General features: G+C 45.6%; 1 protein-coding gene across 1 annotated transcript in view; it reads left to right on the forward strand.

The window, feature by feature from the left end:
* The window catches only part of AGBL2 (AGBL carboxypeptidase 2), a 56656-nt gene that overhangs the window by 17165 nt on the left and 20112 nt on the right, over positions 1–19379 (forward strand). Inside the window, exons 7-11 of the mRNA XM_055281539.2 lie at positions 4455–4608; positions 5832–6614; positions 10075–10231; positions 14982–15108; positions 16965–17065. Of these exons, the coding sequence (XP_055137514.1) occupies positions 4455–4608; positions 5832–6614; positions 10075–10231; positions 14982–15108; positions 16965–17065 (1322 nt within the window). The remainder of the gene's footprint in view (positions 1–4454; positions 4609–5831; positions 6615–10074; positions 10232–14981; positions 15109–16964; positions 17066–19379) is intronic.

Here is a 19379-nt window from a genome sequence, read left to right on the forward strand (position 1 = left end):
TCAGAAATGAAAAAGGTAACATAAGGACCAAACCCCTACAAATAAAAAAAACTACAAGGTAATACTATTAACAACTTTATGACAACAAATTAGACAATTTAGATAAACAGGACAAATTGCTAAAAAGTTACAAAAACTGACTCAAGGAAGAAATAAAAGGTTTAAATACATTATAACAAAGAAATAATAATTAGAAATCTTTCCACGAAGAAAACCCAGGCCCACCTGGGACCTGGTAGTTCAGGCCTCTAATCCCAGCACTTTGGGAGGCCAAGCAGGTGGATCAGCTGAGGTCTAGAGTTTGAGACCAGCCTGGCCTACCTGAAACCCTGTCTCTCTACTAAAAGTACAAAGAAAGTAGCCTGGTATGGTGGTGTGCACCTGTAGGCCCAGCTACTTGGGAGGCCGAGGCAGGAGAATTGCTTGAACCAGGGAGGTAGAGGTTGCAGTGAGGCAAGATCACACCACTGCACTCCAGCCTGGGCAACAGAGCAAGACTCTGTCTCAAAAAACAAAAAACAAACAAACAAAAACAAACCCAGGTTCAAATGACTTACTTGACAAGGTTTGTTTGAATTTTTTTTTTTTTTTTTTTTTTTTGAGACAGAGTCTCACTTACTCTGTCACCCAGGCTGGAGTGCATGGCACTGCACCCTCCACTTTCTGGTTTCAAGTGATTTGTTCCTCAGCCTCCAGAGTAGCTGGGATTACCGGTGTGCGCCACCATGCCCGGCTAATTTTTTGTGTGTGTATTTTTAGTACAGACGGAGTTTCACCATATTGGCCAGGCTGGTCTCAAACTTCTGGCCTCAAGTGATCCACCTGCCTCCGCCTCCCACAGTGCTGAGATTACAGGCGTGACCCACCACACCTGGCTGGTTTGTTTGAATTCTGTTAAACATTTAAAGATGAAATAATACCAGTATTTCACCAACTCTGAAAACAGAAGAGGAAAAAATGTTTCCCAACCCTTTTTTAAAATTTTTAGACAGGATCTTCCTCTGTCGCCGAGGCTGGAGTGCAGTAGGATGAACATGGCTCATTGTATCCTCCACCTTACAGGCTCGAGTGAATTGTCCAACCTTAGCCTCCTGAGTAGCTGGGGCTACAGGCATGTACCACCCTGCCCAGCTTATTTTTTGTATTATTAGTGGAGACAGGGTTTCGCCGTTGCCCAGGCTGGTCTCAAACTCCTGTGCTCAAGCAATCCGCCCACTTCAACCTCTCAAAGTGCTAGGATTACAGGTCCCATTCCCCTCAACTCTTTTTTTTTTTTTTGAGACAGTTTCACTCTCGTCGCCCAGGCTGGAGTGCAGTGGTGTGATTTCGGCTCACTGCAATCTCTGCCTCCCAGGTTCAAGTGATTCTCCTGCCTCAGCCTCCCAAGTAGCTAGAATTACAGTTGCCTACCATCACACCTGGCTAATTTTTGCATTTTTAGTAGAGAGACAGGGTTTCACTATATCAGCCAGGCTGGTCTCAAACTCCTGACCTCAGGTGACCCACCCACCTCAGCCTCCCAAAGTGCTGGGATTACAGGCATGAGCCACCATGCCCAGGCTTTTTTGTGGCATTTTTGTTTTTGTTTTGTTTGTTTGTTGAGACGGAGTCTCGGTCTGTTGCCCAGGCTGGAGTGCAGTGGCGCAATCTCAGCTCACTGCAACCTGTGGCTCCCGGGTTCAAGCAATTCTCCTGCCTCAGCCTCCTGAGTAGCTGGGATTACAGGCACCCGCCACCACACCTAGCTAATTTTTTATCTTTTTGGTAGACACAGGGTTTCACCATGTTGGCCAGGCTGGTCTTGAACTCCTGACCTCAAGTGATCCACCCGCCTCAGCCTCCCAAAGTGCTGGGATTACAGGCATGAGCCACCACGCCCGGCCTGTTGTGCCATTTTTGTTTGCCCACTTACTAGTCCCCATTTCCCTGCCTAGCAGAGGTCATGAGGATAGCAGCCCGCGATCCTGATGTGGAATGCTGGTGTTGGAAGTGGAAGAGGGGAGGAGGACAATGTAGACCTTATTCTCAAACTGGTCGTGACTCTTTTTTACCTTTCTCACAGTTCCCTGAGGAGCCAGAGGAAAGACTGACTTTTGTTACTGCCTCCCTCAGGCTAAAGCAGTTTTTCCAGGTGACATCTGCATCTATCAAAAGTATTTAAAGACATACACTGCTCATAGCTACCTGGGGCAAGGGATAGCAAATAGGCAAGGAGAAGATAGGCCCAAAAGCCTGGGAAAGAAGCTGAGGAGAAAGATTCTTGGGGAAATGAGCACTTGGAAGGGCCTCCACATATACTGGAGAATGCAGTATACATGGCTAGGGCTGGACCCACGTTCAGAAAAAACCTGAGAGGATCCTAGGCTTGCATCTCTGGTTGGTGGTTGGGCTCTTGGCAACCAAAGAGGAAGGCTAATATCGAGTTTTTGGCTGCCTGACAGTGTTGAGGAGTGCCTCACCTCAAAGCCAGTCTGCCCAGACTAGGAAAGTTTTGTGCTTGTGCTTTTTTTTTGGCTTGGGAATGAATGAGTGAATGAATGAATGAATGATAGGATCTCACTTTGTCACCCAAGCTGGAGTGCAGTGGAAAAATCACAAATCACTGCAGCCTCGACCTCTCAGCTTAAGCAATCCTGCCTCCTCAGCATCTCCAGTAGCTGGGACTACAGGCACACACCACCACCCAGCTAACTTTTGTATTTTTTGTAGAGTATATCACACGATATTTTGCCATGTTGCCCAGGCTGGTCTCAAACTTCTGAGCCCAAGCAGTCCTCTCGCCTCAGCCTCCCAAAGTGCTGGGATTACAGGCATGAGCCACTACACCTAGCCAAGCCCTGGTTATTGAAGAAATCTCTGTCCAGTCACTGGTTGACCACTGATATAATGAAACGGAGAAGACACCTGGTGACCTACACATGACAAGAATAACATATTCAGTGGGGAAAGACTGAAAACTTTCCCTCTAGAATCTGGAAACTTCAAAGGGCTTTTATGCAGAATGAAAAGGTGATCCTCAAATTTACATGGAATTGTAAAGGGCCCTGAATAGCCAATACAGAAAAAGAAGCACAAAATTGGAAGATTCACATTTCTTGATTTCAAAACACTACGAACATACAGTAATCAAAACAGTATAATCCTAACACAGGGTAGGCATATAGATCACTAAAACAGAACTGAGAGTCCAAAAATAAACTCACATATTTTTGGACAATTCATTTTTGACAAGGGTGCCAAGACAGCTCAGTGGGGAAAGAATGGCCTCTATAACAAATGGTGTTGGGATAACTGTATAGCCACACTCAAAAGAATGAAGTTGAATCCCTACTTCATACCATATTTTAAAATTAACCCAAAATGCATCAATGGTCTAAAGATAAGTACTGAAACTATAAAAATCTTAAAACAAATGAACTGGGCAGGGTGGTGCACGCCTGTAGTCCAGGCTACTCAGGAGGCTGAGGCAGGAGGTTCACTTGAACTCATATGTTTGAGGCTGCCATGAGATATGATTGTGCAACTGCACTCCAGCCTGGGTGACAGAGCAAGACCCTGTCAAAAAAAGGAAGGAAGGAAGGGAGGGAGGGAAGAAAGAAAGCAACAGGTATCTGCAGGATGCAATGGCTCGTATCTGTAAACTCAGCACTTTGGGAGGCTGAAGAAGGAGGATTGTTTGGGCCCTGGAGTTCAAGAATAGCCTGGGTGACATAGTGGGACCTCATCTCTACAAAAAAATTAAACAATTAGTTGGGTGTGGTGGTGCACTCCTGTGGTCCCAGCTACTCAGGAAGTTGAGGTGGGAAGATCACTTGAGCACAAAAGGTAGAGGCTGCAGTGAACTGTGATTCACGCCACTGCACTCCAGCCTGGGTGATAGAGTGAGACCCTGTCTCAAACAAAGAAAACATAGGGATAAATCTTCATGACCTTGGATGTGGCAGTGGATTCTAGATATGACACCAAAAGCATAATTCATTAAAAAAAAAAAAATTGACGTTGGATGGCCAGGTGCGGTGGCTCACACCTGTAATCCCAGCACTTTGGGAGGCCCAGACAGGCAGATCACAAGGTCAGGAGATCGAAACCATCCTGGCTAACACGGTGAAACCCCGTCTCTACTAAATATACAAAAAATTAGCCGGGCATGGTGGTGGGCGCCTGTAGTCCCAGCTACTCGGGAGGCTGAGGCAGGAGAATGGCGTGAACCTGTGAGGCCAAGCTTGCAGTGAGCCGAGATTGCACCACTGCACTCCAGCCTGGGTGACAGAGTGAGACTCTGTCTCAAAAAAAAAAAAAAAAAAGATTAAAAGTCTCTGCAAAGATAGTTGAAAATTAGAAATTTCATTGTTGGTCTAGAATAGTGTTGACCACTTAGAGGGGCTCAGTAAGTATTTGCTGAATGAATGGATTCTGAGTAGAACCTAGCCTAAATATGTCTCTTTTCTCTGCAGTGCCTACAGAAGGTTCCTATTTCACCAGTTCCAGAGTGGGAGGCAAACAAGGAATTATCAAGGAACTTGCTGTCACGTTGCAAGGACCGGAAGATAATACTCTACTGTTTGAATCAAGGTTTGAGAGTGGGAATCTGCAAAAAGCTGTCAGAGTGTGAGTAACAATTTCTCAAAGGGATGATAATTGGAGTGACTAGAAGGTGTCTTCAGTAATGATATTAGGAATCAGAAGTACTTGCAAAAAAGAAAGAGGTGATGGGAAATAGTTATGGAGATGAGGAAAAATGGAGTAATTATTACTCATGTTTTTCCCCAAAATAAAATGTTTTCTAAATTGTTTACTTTGCTTATAGAAGAAATTAGAGCTCACCTAAAATTTGTATTAGTAAAAATATGTAACATAAAAAGCCCTATAGCCATACTTCCTAGATGCAGCAAACATTAAGTTTGGTGTATATGCTTTAATTTTTTTCTGTGTGTATATGTGTAATATACATAAATTATATATATATATATTTTTTTTTTTTTTTTTTTTCTTGAGATGGAGTCTTGCTTTGTCGCCCGAGCTGGAGTGCGGTGGCACGATCTTGGCTCACTGCAAGCTCCGCCTCCCAGGTTCATGCTATTCTCCTGCCTCAGCCTCCTGAGTAGCTGGGACTATAGGCGCCTGCCACCACACCTGGCGAATTTTTTTGTATTTTTAGTAGAGACGGGATTTCACCATGTTAGCCAGGATGGTCTGAATCTCCTGACTTTGTGATCTGCCCATCTCGGCTTCCCAAAGTGCTGGGATTACAGGCATGAGCCACCACGCCCGGCCATTTATATATTTTTAAAATAAAAATTGGTTAATGGCATATGTACATATTGTTTTGCAAATTGGCAATTTTTTTTTCTACTTCATAAATTTCAGGTGTTTTTCTATGGCAGTACCACAGATATACTTCCTTATTTTTTGTTTGTTTGTTTGTTTTTTTCCTCAAGATGGAGTCTTGCTGTGTTGCCCAGGCTGGAGAGCAATGGCATGATCTCGGCTCACTGCAACCTACGCCTCGTGGGTTCAAGTGATTCTCTTGCTTCAGCCTCCTGAGTAGCTGGGATTACAGGCACCTGCCACCACACCTGGCTAATTTTTTTTTTTTTTAGTAGAGACGGGGTTTCACCATGTTGGCCAGGCTGGTCTTGATCTCCTGACCTCAGGTGATCAGCCCGCCTCAGCCTCCCAAAGTGCTGGGATTACAGAGAATAAATGATTAAGGTAGCAGGTTTTTCTGTTGTAATAAGACCTGTTTTTACCAGGAGAAAACAACATTTTCCCAATGTGTTTTTTAAGGGAGGGCGTAAGCTTACAGAGTTGTTCTATTTTATCCATTACAGAGACACCTATGAGTATGAACTCACCTTGAGAACTGACCTCTACACTAACAAACACACTCAGTGGTTTTATTTTCGTGTTCAGAACACCAGAAAAGATGCCACCTATCGCTTCACCATTGTCAACTTGCTAAAACCCAAGAGTCTTTATACTGTAGGAATGAAGCCACTCTTGTACTCCCAGTTGGATGCCAACACCCGCAGTATTGGCTGGAGGAGAGAAGGAAATGAAATCAAGTACTACAAGAACAACACGGATGACGGGCAGCAGCCCTTCTACTGTCTCACATGGACCATTCAGTTTCCGTATGACCAGGACACTTGCTTCTTTGCACACTTCTACCCATATACATACACTGATTTGCAATGCTACCTCCTGTCAGTGGCAAACAACCCTATCCAGTCTCAGTTCTGCAAGTTCCAAACTTTATGCAGGAGCCTAGCAGGAAATACCGTTTACTTGCTCACCATCACCAACCCATCCCGGACCCCTCAAGAGGCAGCTGCAAAGAAAGCTGTGGTCTTGAGTGCCAGAGTTCACCCTGGAGAAAGTAATGGCTCCTGGGTTATGAAAGGCTTTTTGGACTTCATCCTTAGCAACGCCCCAGATGCCCAGCTCCTCAGAGATATTTTTGTCTTCAAGGTGCTTCCCATGTTAAATCCAGATGGTGTGATTGTGGGGAATTACCGGTGTTCCTTGGCCGGAAGAGATTTGAACAGGCATTATAAAACCATTCTGAAGGAGTCTTTCCCTTGTATTTGGTACACCAGGAACATGATCAAAAGGTGAGACTTTTTATCTGTTGATCTTTCTGTGACTGCTATGAGTACAAGGAACCAGATATCCCTACCTGATGGGGTATGAGATCTCTTCTGTTGTTAAAGGAATTGAGTATGACTTTGGAGACAGAGCCCTTAACAGTCTCTTTGCAGTCAAGTGACTTTGTTAATTTTCAGACTTTTAAATCATGTCTTGTCTTTGGGTTGAAACTGGACATACAACATTTCAGCAAGAGTCATTTCACTTGTAAGTGAAATAATTGAATGGAAAAGGTCAGAGTTCAGGGGAGTTCATAGGTCTTCATGATGAGACTTGTATCATAATAGTAGCTAACAATTAGTAAATGCGTATGCATGAAGTGGCAAGCTGTATGGTAGGTGCATTACACACGTGACTCATTTAATCTTCACATTAACATTAAGAGGTAGGCACAGTCAATATCGCATGTTGTATGATACAGAAATTGAGAACCTAGGCCAGGCGTGGTGGCTCACGGCTGTAATCCCAGCACTTTGGGAGGCTGAGGTGGGTGGATCACCTGGGATCAGGAGTTCAAGACCAACCTGGCCAACATGGCGAAACCCAGTCTCTACTAAAAATATAAAAATTAGCCTGGCGTGCTGGTGGGTGCCTGTAATCCCAGCTACTCAAGAGGGTGAGGCAGGAGAATCGCTTGAACCAGGGAGGTAGAGGTTGCAGTGAGCCAAGAGCGTGCCACTGCACTCCAGCCTGGGTGGCAGAGTGAGACTCCATCTCAAAAAAAAAAAAAAATTGAGAAGTGGATAGGTTAAGTAACTTGCCAAAGGTCATAAAGCTATTAGGTGACAAAGTAGATATTTAAATACGGGCTCTCTCTCTGGTTCCAGAGTCTAAATTCCTTTTACGATCTTATATTGCCTATCACAAAGAAAGAATCATAACATCAGTCAGCAGTTTTCAAGCCTGTATAAAAGCATTGAAGGCTATAATGTAATAGCACCCACCATTAAGGAATTTTCATGCCATTGGAAATGAAAATACAGCATATAAGAATATGTGGGCTGGGCTCAGTGGCTCACACCTGTAATCCCAGCACTTTGGGAGGCCGAGGCAGGCAGATCACCTTAAGTCAGGAGTTTGAGACCAGCCTGGCCAACATGATGAAACCCCGTCTCTACTAAAAATAGAAAAATTAGCCGGACATGGTAGTGGGTGCCTATAATCCCAGCCACTCAGGAGGCCGAGTCAGGAGAATCACTTGAACCTGGGAGGCAGAGGTTGCAGTGAGCTGAGATGGCACCATGGCAGGCATAGCTAAAGAGCACATGTTTCAGAGTCAGACAGGCCTGAGTTTGAGACCTGTTTTTACTGCTGGCTGGTTCTGTGACCTTGGCTAAGTGATTTAATGTGTCTGAACTTCAGCTTTCTCATCTGTAGAGTGGAAATAATAATACCTGCCTTGGGTGGTTACTGTGGGATTGAGATGATCACATGATCTATTTACTGTAGTACCCAGCGCATTATAAATGTGTAGCATTGTTGTCATTATACTCATCATGGGGAAAGTGAACATATTTGGAAAGCTGGAATAGGTGTCCTGGGTGATCACGAGACAAAGAAGAGCTGAGCGTTGTAGGAACTGGCCCTCGAAAGTCACGAATCAAGGCTTTCTTTGGTTCTTTTTCTTTCCTGCAACTGCCCACTCTCTGCCTCCCTCTCTTTCTTCACAGGTCTGCACAATGGTGGGCTTTTTCTCAATGGGCTTTTTTGCACTTCCTTGTCAACTTACGCAAGGCTACCCACCACCCCTTTCCACATCAGAACTTTTCCATTTCTGGTCAGGCACAGTGACTCATGCCTGTAATCCCAGCACTTTGAGAGGCCAAGGCAGGAGGATCACTTGAGCCCAGGAGTTGGAGACCAGCCTGAGCAACATAGTGAGACCCTGTGTATTAGGTTGTACTTGCATTGCTATAAAGAAATACCTGGCCAGGCATGGTGGCTCATGACTGTAATCCCAGCACTTTGGGAGGCTGAGGCAGGCAGATCACTTGAGGTCAGGAGTTTGAGACCTGCCTAGCCAACATGGTGAAACCCCGTCTCTACTAAAAATACAAAAATTAGCCTGGCATGGCGGTGCATGCCTGTAATCCCAGCTACTCAGGAGGCTGAAGCAGTATAATTGCTTGAACCTGGGAGGCAGAGGTTGCAGTGAGCCGAGATCACGCCACTGCACTCCAGCCTAGGTGACAGAGCGAGACTCTGTCTCACCACAAAAAGAAAAAAAAAAAGAAAAAAGAAAGAAAGAAAGACCTTAGACTGGGTAATTTATAAAGAAAAGAGGTTTAATTTGCTCATAGTTCTGCAGCTTTATAAGAAGCATGGTGCTAGCATCTGCTCAACTTCTAGGGAGGCCTCAGGAAGCGTACAATTATGGCAGAAGGCAAAGAGGGAGCAGGCACATCATATGGCGAAAGCAGGAGTAGGAGAGAGAGAATAACTGTAGGGGAGGTGCCACACATTTTTTTTTTTTTTTGAGACGGAGTTCAAATCTTTTTTTTTTTTTTTGAGATAGAGTTTCACTCTTGTTGCCCAGGCTGGAGTGCAATGGCGCAATCTCGGCTTACTGCAACCTCCACCTCCTGTGTTCAAGTGATTCACCTGCCTCGGCCTGCCGAGTAGCTGGCATTACAGGCATGCACCACAACGCCTAGCTAATTTTGTATTTTTAGTAGAGATGGGGTTTCACCATGTTGGTCATGCTAGTCTCGAACTCCTGACCTCAGGTGATCAACCCACCTCGGCCTCCCAAAGTTCTGGGATTATAGGCATGAGCCACCGTGCCCAGCCAGTGTCACACATTTTTAAACAACCAGATCTTGTGCAAAGTCAGAGTGAGAGCTCATGTATCACCAGGGGGATGGCCCAAGCCACTCATGCGGGATCCACCCCCACCATCCAAATACCTCCCGTTAGACCCCACCTCCAACACTAGGGATTATATCTCAACATGAGATTTGTGCAGAGACAAATACCCAAACTATATCACCCTGTCTCTACAAAAAAAAAAAAAAAAAAAAAAAAAAAAACAGAAACAAAAAGAGCTGGGTGTATTGGTGTGTGCCTGTAGTCCCAGCTACTTAGGAGGCTGAGGTGGGTGGATGACCTGAGCGCAGGAGGTCAAGGCTACAGTGAGCCATGGTCAGGCCACTACACTCCAGCCTGAGCAACACAGCAAGACCCCGTCTCGAAAAAGAAAAAAAGAAATTTTCCATTGCAAGTCCCTCTGACTGGCAAGGCAAGCTGATGACATGTTTTCTGCAGTGGCTGAGAATGGAGATAGGGTCCATTGAAGGCCACTGGAGTTGAGATTTTCTTAGGAGGGAAAGTATCAACAGCTGTATTTAAGGAAGAGATACCAAATGATCCTGAATTATTTGCATGCATTTGGGTGTCCACTGAGTCCTTTGTTTGCCCCCTCGATAGACTTCTTGAAGAAAGAGAGGTTCTGTTGTATTGTGATTTCCATGGCCACAGTCGTAAGAATAATATCTTCCTGTATGGCTGTAATAACAACAATCGCAAGTACTGGCTTCATGAACGAGTCTTTCCTTTAATGTTAAGCAAAAATGCACCAGATAAGGTAAGCACATAATGTAATTTTCTCTCCACTGAGTTAGGGACATGGGAACTCACTGCTTCCTATATGTAGTGTTTTATTTGGCATTTTGTATCTCTTTTTATTATCTTTGGTAAATCCGAGCAACCTAGACTTCAAGAATTTAGAAAAGCGCCGGGCGCGGTGGCTCACGCTTGTAATCCCAGCACTTTGGGAGGCCGAGGCGGGCGGATCACGAGGTCAGGAGATCGAGACCACGGTGAAACCCCGTCTCTACTAAAAAAATACAAAAAATTAGCCGGGCGTGGTGGCGGGTGCCTGTAGTCCCAGCTACTCGGAGAGGCTGAGGCAGGAGAATGGCGTGAACCTGGGAGGCGGAGCTTGCAGTGAGCCGAGATCGCGCCACTGCACTCCAGCCTGGGTGACAGAGCGAGACTCCGTCTCAAAAAAAAAAAAAAAAAAAAAAGAATTTAGAAAAACGTGGTTTTAAGAATTGCTGTGGCCCCAGACACAGTGGCTCACACCTGTAATCCCAGCACTTTGGGGGGCCAAGGCAAGCACATTACCTGAGGTCAGGAGTTCGAGACCAGCCTGACCAACATGGAGAAACCCCATCTCTATTAAAAATACAAAAATTAGCCGGGCATGGTGGTACATGCCTGTAATGCCAGTTACTTGGGAGGCTGAGGCAGGAGAATCGCTTAAACCTGGGAGGCAGAGGTTGCAGTGAGCAGAGATCGTGCCATTGCACTCCAGCCTGGGCAACAAGAGCGAAACTCCATCTCAAAAAAAAAAAAGAATTGCTGTGTCCTGCCAGCTACAGTGGCTCATGCCTGTAATCCTAGCACTTTGGGAGACCGAGGTGGGCATATTGCTTGAGCCCAGGAGTTCAAGACCAGCCTGGGCAACATAGGGAGACCCCTGCCACTACTAAACAATAGAATAAAAAAGAATTGCTGTGTCCATCAACCAATCAACAGATCAATAAAATGTGGTATCCCTTTTTTTTTTTTTGAGACGGGGTCTTGTTCTGTCGAGGCTGGAGTGTGGTGGTACAATCTTGGCTCACTGCAACCTCTGCCTCCCAGATTCAAGCAATTCTCCTGCCTCAGCCTCCCGAGTAGTTGAGAGTACAGGCATGCACAACCATGCCTGGCTAAATTTTTTTGCACTTTTAGTGGAGACGGGGTTTCACCATGTTGGCTAGGCTGTTCTCAAACTCCTGACCTCAAGTGATCCGCCTGCCCTGGCCTCCCAAAGTGCTGGGATTATAGGCGTGAGCCACTGCGCCCCACCATAAGTTGAAATTCTTAGTATATACAGTTATCTATCACCTATCCTGTGGTGGTTGACCCTGGAAGAAGAAATTGAAGGACAAGCAAAATGCTAATGTCATGAGTCTTCACAGGAAAGGTTATATACTAGAAGATCACAAATAATTGTAAGAGCTTAATGAAAACAATATAAAAGTTTTTAATAATTGACTAATTTCATGACAGGCATATACAGGTAATCTTCATTGGTGTAGAAGCTGGTTTTTCACATCATAAATAGATCCACAAAATGTAGCTGTCAGAAGAAGAAAGTAGATTGGATTTTTATTTACTTATTTATTTTATTTTATTTTTTCTTCTTCTTCTTCTTTTTTTTTTTTTGAGATAGAGTCTTGTTCTGTCGCCCAGGATGGAGTGCAGTGGCGCAATCTCGGCTCACTGCAACCTCCATCTCCCGGGTTCAAGCAATTCTCTGCCTCAGCCTCCTGAGGATCTGGGATTACAGGCACCCGCCACCACGCCCGGCTAATTTTTGTATTTTTAATAGAGACAGGGTTTCACCTTCTTGGCAAGGCTGGTCTTGAACTCCTGACCACCCGCCTCAGCCTCCCAAAGTGCTGGGGTTATAGGTGTGAGCCACCACACCCATCCTTTTATTTATTTTTTCAAGACGTAGTCTTGCTCTGTCACCCAGGTTGGAGTGCAGTAACACTATCTCCACTCACTGCAACCTCTGCCTCCCGGGTTCAAGCAATTCTTCTGCCTCAGCCTCCCGAGTAGCTGAGATTACAGGCATGTGCCACCATGCTTGGCTAATTTTGTATTTTTAGTAGAGATGGGGTTTAGTACAAAAAAAAAAAAAAAGGAAGCGGGCATGGTGGCTCACGCCTGTAATCCCAGCACTTTGGGAGGCCGAGGCGGGTGGATCACCTGAGGTCAGGAGTTCGAGATCAGCCTGCCCAACATGGTGAAACCCCGTCTCTACTAAAAATACAAAAAATTAGCCAGGCATGGTGGCAGGCGCCTGTAATCCCAGCTACTTGGGAGTCTGAGGCAGGAGAATCGCTTGAACCCGGGAGGCGGAGGTTGCAGTGAGCCAAGATCGTGCCACTGCACTCCAGCCTGGGCAGCAACAAGAGCAAAACTCTGTCTCCAAAAAAAAAAGAGATGAGGTTTAGTAGAGATATGGTATTTTTAGTAGAGATGTAGGCCAGGCTGGTCTTGAACTCCTTACCTCGTGATCTGCCCACCTTGGTCTACCAAAGTGTTGGGATTACAAGCGTGAGCCACCACGCAGCGCATGGCCTAGACTGGATTTTTTTAAGTTGTTTTTTTTTGTTTTTTTTTTTGTTTTGTTTTGTTTTTAATAGAGACAGGGTCTCACTATGTTGCCCAGGCTGGTCTTCAACTCCTAGGTTCAAGCAACTCTCCCGCCTCACCACCTCAGCCTCCCAAAGTGGTGGGATTACAGGTGTGAGCCACTGCACTGGCTTTAGAAAAGTATTTTAATTTTTTTTTTTTTGAGATGGAGTCTCGCTCTGTTGCCCAGGCTGGAGTGCGGTGGTGTGTCTCAGCTCACTGCAACCTCTGCCTCCTGAGTTGAAGTGATTCTCCTACCTCAGCCTCCTGGGTAGCTGGGATTACAGGCACGAGCTACCACACTCTGCTAATTTTTTTTTTATTTTTAGTAGAGACGAGGTTTCACCGTGTTGACCAGGATGGTCTGGATCTCCTGACCTCATGATCCACCCACCTCGGCCTCCCAAAGTGCTAGGATTCCAGGGGTGAGCCACTGTGCCTGGCCGATATTACAGACTTTTTCCCATAAAGATATATGATAAAAATATTTTGGGCCGGGCGTGGTGGCTCACGCCTGTAATCCCAGCACTTTGGGAGGCCGAGGCGGGCGGATCACGAGGTCAGGAGATCGAGACCATCCTGGCTAACACAGTGAAACCCCGTCTCTACTAAAAAATACAAAAAAATTAGCCCGGCGAGGTGGCGGGCGCCTGTAGTCCCAGCTACGCTGGAGGCTGAGGCAGGAGAATGGCATGAACCCAGGAGGCGGAGCCTGCAGTGAGCCGAGATCGCGCCACTGCACTCCAGCCTGGGTGAAAGAGCGAGACTCCGTCTCAAAAAAAAAAAAAAAAAAATATTTTGTATTGTTACTCTTATTTGTTTAAAAAAAGAAAAAGAGGAAGCTTTCCTTCCTTCCTCTCTCTCTCTTTTGTTTTTTGAGTCTCGCTCTGTTGCCCAAGCTGGAGTCAGTGGCACAATCTCAGCTCACTGCAGCCTCCTCCTCCCAGGTTCAAGCAATTCTCCTGCCTCAGCCTCCTGAGTAGCTGGGATTACAGGTGCATGCTGCCATGCCCGGCTAATTTTTTTGTATTTTTAGTAGAGTCGGGGTTTTGACATGTTGGCCAGGCTGGTCTCAAATTCCTGACCTTAGGTGATTGGCCCGCCTCGGCCTCCCAAAGTGCTGGGATTACAGGCATGAGCCACCATGTCCAGCCTCTCTTTCTCTTTCTCTTCTCTTCTCTTTTTTCTTTTCTTTTCTTTTTTTCTCTTCTCTTCTTTTGCTTTCTTTTCCTTTCCTTTCCTTCTTTTCTTTTCTTCTTTTCCTTCTCTTCTCTTCTTTTCTTTCTTTCGGGAAATCACACCCAGAACCCATATCTAAAACAAACTAATTGAAGCAGGGAACCCTGTCTCCTCTGCTCCTTCCCTCCTTGAAGCAGAAATGCCCTGAGGCTCCTCAATAGAACCCCTGAATTTCACAGAGCACAATTTAAATATCGCTGGACAATGAGATACTTTCCAACTGCAAAATCTTTTTAGCAGGATAGGGTGGATAGAGAGAGGTGCCAAGTGTATATTACAAACTCCAAGTGACACACAAGGGCTGAGGGGTCATAAAAGATAAGGGAGGATATTGAACTCCAAGTGATAAGATTAGTGTAAGGGAGAGAGTTCCAGGCAGAGATTATGGGAGTAAGGAATACACATCATAGAAGATAAACACAACTAGATTTAGGGGTTCAAGCTGGGGAGTGGCAGAAAATAAGTCTTAGAAAAGTTGGCTAGTGCCTTGAATGCCAAACGGATGTTCTAGGAAACCTAGTCCTGCAGAATTCTCCTTGGGGGGGTGGGGTGGGGACAACAGGAAGGAAGAGTTCATGGGCAAAAATGTTTGGAAAACATATTGCAAATATACTCTCTTCCCTTTGGAAGATTACAGTCCACATACTAAGCACTCTAAGAGGGCTTGCAGAGAAAGCCTGTTTAGTTTTGTTAACCCTTCATCTCCCTGACTAACATGACCACAGAACTCCTTTTTCCCCCGTAATACCTGCTAACATCCCTCCAAATTAGTATTTTGTGGAACATGCTTTGGGAAATAACATATGGACCCCAAGGAAATTATTCTTGTATCATATGAATGAATCTTAGATATTTTACATTTGCTGATTTATGATTAACAGAAAATTTGGATTTCTTTTTAGTTCTCTTTTCACAGTTGTAATTTTAAGGTCCAAAAATGCAAAGAAGGAACGGGACGAGTTGTTATGTGGCGGATGGGAATCCTAAACAGCTACACCATGGAGTCTACCTTTGGCGGGTCCACCCTGGGTACATTCTCTTTTGTATATCATAGGCCAGCATAGGAAGGGAAATCCAAGCAAAGCATCAGGGAGATGAAATGCCTTTGAATGCTGGGAAGATAACTGATCTAGAGGATTTCTTTGTCTAGATTTATGCTAAATTTGAGTGCCCAAAATATGAATGTGAAATATAATATTTGATGGGGCCGTATGGCATAGTGGTTGCTAAAGACCTGGAATCAGGCCAGGCGCAGTGGCTCACGCCTGTAATATCAGCACTTTGGGAGGACAAGGCGGGCAGATCACGAGGTCAGGAGATGAAGACCAGCGTGACCAACATGGTGAAACCCCGTCTCTACTAAAAATTAGCTGGACGTGGTGGCACGTGCCTGTAGTCCCAGCTACTCTGGAGGTTAAGGCAGGAGAATTGCTTGAACCCAGGAGGTGAAGGTTGCAGTGAGCCAAGATCGTGCCATTGCACTCCAGCGTGGGTGACAGAGCGAGACTCTGTCTCAAAACAAAAACCTGGAATCAGGCAGATAGGGGGTTGAATTTCAGCTCCATTAACAAGTTTTGTGTTCTTGGCTAAGTTATCTGGCCTTTTTGAACTTCATTTTTTTCTTTTTTATTTTTATTTATTTTGTTTTTTTGAGACAGGGTTTCTTTCACCCAGGCTAGAGTGTAGTGGCATGATCATGGCTCTCTGCAGTCTCAACCTTCCAGGCTCAAGCGATTCTCCCACTTTAGCCCCTCGTGTAGCTGGGACTATAGGTGCACGTCACCATGCCCGGCTAATTTTTTTATTTTTTTGTAGAGACAGGGTCTCCTTATGTTGCTCAAGCTGGCCTCAAACTCCCTGGCTCAAGCAATCCTCCTGCCTCGGCCTCTCAAAGTACTGGGATGGCAGGCATGAGCCACCATGCCCAGCCTCATTTTCCTTTTACTGCAATAATAATAGTACTTGCATTGTAGGTACTGCTTAGTGAGATGGTGCATGGAGTGCACTTGCCATAGTGCCTAACATGAAGTGAAAACCTCAGTAATTAGAATCATCATGATTATAATTTTTTCATTGCCAAAGATTCTTCTGAACCAAACTAAAACTAGGAGAGCTACACTCTCCTGACGCATAATATTCTAGAATAAAAAGTGTTTTATTTTGTTTTGTTTTGTTTTGTTTCAGGGTCTCCCTCTGTTACCCAGGCTGGAGTGCAGTGGCGCAATCCCTGCTCACTGAAACCTCTGCCTCCCTGGCTCAGGCGATCCTCCCACCTTAGCCTCCAACCTCAGCCTCCTGAGTAGCTGGGACTATAGGCACATGCCACAACGTCAGGCTAATTTTTGTATTTTTTGTAGAGACAAGGTCTCACCATGTTGCCCGGGCTAGTCTCGAACTCCTAGGCTCAAGCGAAGGGCCTGCCTTGGTCTCTCAAAGTGCTGGGATTGTAGGTGTGAGCCACTGTGCCTGGCCAGTGGTGATATTTTTTTATTTTTTATTTTTATTTTTTTGAGACAGTCTTGCTCTGTCATCCAGGCTGGAGTGCAGTGGCACGATCTCGGCTCACTGCAAGCTCCACCTCCTGGATTCACACCGTTCTCCTGCCTCAGCCTCCTGAGTAGCTAGGACTACAGGCGCCCGCCACCACGCCCGGCTAATTTTCTTTGTATTTTTTAGTAGAGACGAGCTTTCACCATGTTAGCCAGGATGGTCTCAATCTCCTGACCTCGTGATCTGCCTGCCTTGGCCTCCCAAAGTGCTGGGATTACAGGCGTGAGCCACCGCGCCCGGCCAGTGGTGGTATTTTTAAAAAGATAATCATAAATTAGATTTACATTCAGTCACTAAGATTTAATTGGAAATGTTTGCGGGGGTTTTTTTCCCAGGTAGTAGAAGAGACACCCACTTTACCGTCGAAGATCTGAAGTCCTTAGGTTACCATGTCTGTGACACCCTGCTGGACTTTTGTGATCCTGATGAAACGAAGGTAAAAATGGGGTTTCGAGAAATGTGGTGAAGGCCCGGCACGGTGGCTCACGCCTGTAATACTAGCACTTTGGGAGGCTGAAGTGGGTGGATCGCCTGAGCTCAGGAGTTCAAGACCAGTCTGGACAGCATGGCAAAACCCTGTCTCTACTAAAAATACAAAAAATTAGCTGGTTGTGGTGGCGTGTGCCTGTAATCCCAGCTCTCAGGAGGCTGAGGCAGGAGAATCACTTGAACCCAGGAGGCGGAGGTTGCACTGAGTCGAGATCACGCCACTGCACTCCAGCCTGGGGGACAGAGCGAGACTCAAAAAAAAAAAGAAATGTGACGATGAGGCTGTGATCAGTTTCATATGGGTCCAAAATAAGCCCAGGGGAATTATAGGCAATCTTTATTTTCCTCTTACTAGTTTTCTGAAGTTTTTATAATAAAAGAAAATAAGAAAGCCCCCAGACTGCATACTGTCTACAAATGGTAAGACCTCATAATTCACCAAGAAGATGGAGACAGTCCTTTGGAACACCTCTCCCTCACTTCTGGACTTCACCTATGGCAACACCTAGTCTTTTTTCTTTTTCTTTTGAGACAGGCTCTCACTCTGTTACCCAGGCTGAAGTGCAAGGGCGTGATCACGGCTCACTGCAGCCTCAACACCTTAGCCTCCCAAGTAGTTGAGACCACAGTATGCACCACCACACATAGCTAATTTTTAAGCTTTTATACAGACAGGGTTTTTCTGTTCCCAGGCTGGTCTCCAGCTCCTGGGCTTGTGATCCTCCTGCCTCAGCCTCTCAAAGTGCTGGGATTACAAGCATGAGCCACTGTACCCAGCTACAACACTAATTATCTTTCCTTTCTCTTATTTTAGAAAATCAGGTGTCTTTTCTTTCTTTTTCTTTTTCTTTTTTTTTTTTTTTTTTTTTTTTGAAACAGGGTCTCCCTCTGTCACCCAGGCTGGAGTGCAGTGGCGCGAACTCGGCTCACTGCAATCTCCGCCTCCCAGGCTCATGCAATTCTCCTGCCTCAGTCTACCGAGTAGCTGGGATTACAGGCGTGCACCACCACGTCCGGCTAATTTTTGTATTTTTTAGTACAGATGAGGTTTCACCATATTGGTCAGGCTGGTCTGGAACTCCTGACCTCAGGTGATCTACCCACCTCGGCCTCCCAAAGTGCTGGGATTATAGGCGCGAGCCACTGTGCCCAGCCAGGTGACTTCTCTTCTCCAAAATTAGCCCTGCTCTGTGTGCACTTGTTGACTTCCCCTATGGCCTTTCTGAGGTCTTGCCTCGTTAATTATGTCTTCCCAAACAAACAAACAAACAAAAAACTAATAATAATAATAATCAGGCTGGGTGCAGTGGCTCACACCTGTAATCCCAGCACTTTGGGAGGCCAAGGCTGGTGAATCACAAGGTCAGGAGTTCGAGACCAGCCTGATTAACATGGCGAAACCCCCATCTCTGCTAAAAATACAAAAATTATCCGGGCGTGGTGGCAAGTGCCTGCAATCCCAGCTGCTCGGGAGGCTGAGGCAGGGGAAACACTTGAACCCGGGAGGTGGAGGTTGCAGTGAGCAGAGATCATGTCACTACACTCCAGCCTGGGTGACAGAGCAAGACTCTATCTCAAAAAAAATAATAAAATAATAAAATAAAATAGACTATTGCATTGTTGAAGAAGTTGGCGGCCAGGCACGATGGCTCACGCCTGTAATCCCAGCACTACGGGAGGCCAAGGCGGGCAGATCACGAGGTGAGGAGTTCGAGACCATCCTGGCCAACATGGTGAAACCCCGTCTCTACTAAAAATACAAAAATTAGCTGGGCATGGTGGTGTGCGCCTGTAGTCCCAGCTACTTGGGAGGCTGAGGCAGGAGAATGGCTTGAACCCAGGAGGCGGAGGTTGCAGTGAGCCGAGATCATGCCACTGTACTCCAGCCTGGAGACAGAGCAAGACTCTGTCTCAAAAAAAATAAAAAAGAAGTTGGCTCTAGCCAGAGAAAAGTGGCTAGAGCAGTGCTCATTGATATTCTGCTCTAAAAAAATTTCTATCTGTTCCTCCAGCTCATGTAATTTTCTGTTAACATGTCCTTACTAGCAGGGGTGCAGGTTATTCATCTTTGTGTTCCCAGCAATAAATAAAATGCCTTTCAGCATATACTTAGTAAATATTTGATGAATAAATAAAATGGGCCAGGCATGGTGGCTCATGCCTGTAATCCCAGCACTTTGGGAGGCTGAAGCAGGTGGATCACCTGAGGTCAGGAATTCAAAACCAGCCTGACCAATATGGTGAAACCCTGTCTCTACTAA

The sequence above is a fragment of the Symphalangus syndactylus genome, chromosome 6, assembly GCF_028878055.3.
Source record: "Symphalangus syndactylus isolate Jambi chromosome 6, NHGRI_mSymSyn1-v2.1_pri, whole genome shotgun sequence".
NCBI lineage: Eukaryota > Metazoa > Chordata > Mammalia > Primates > Hylobatidae > Symphalangus > Symphalangus syndactylus.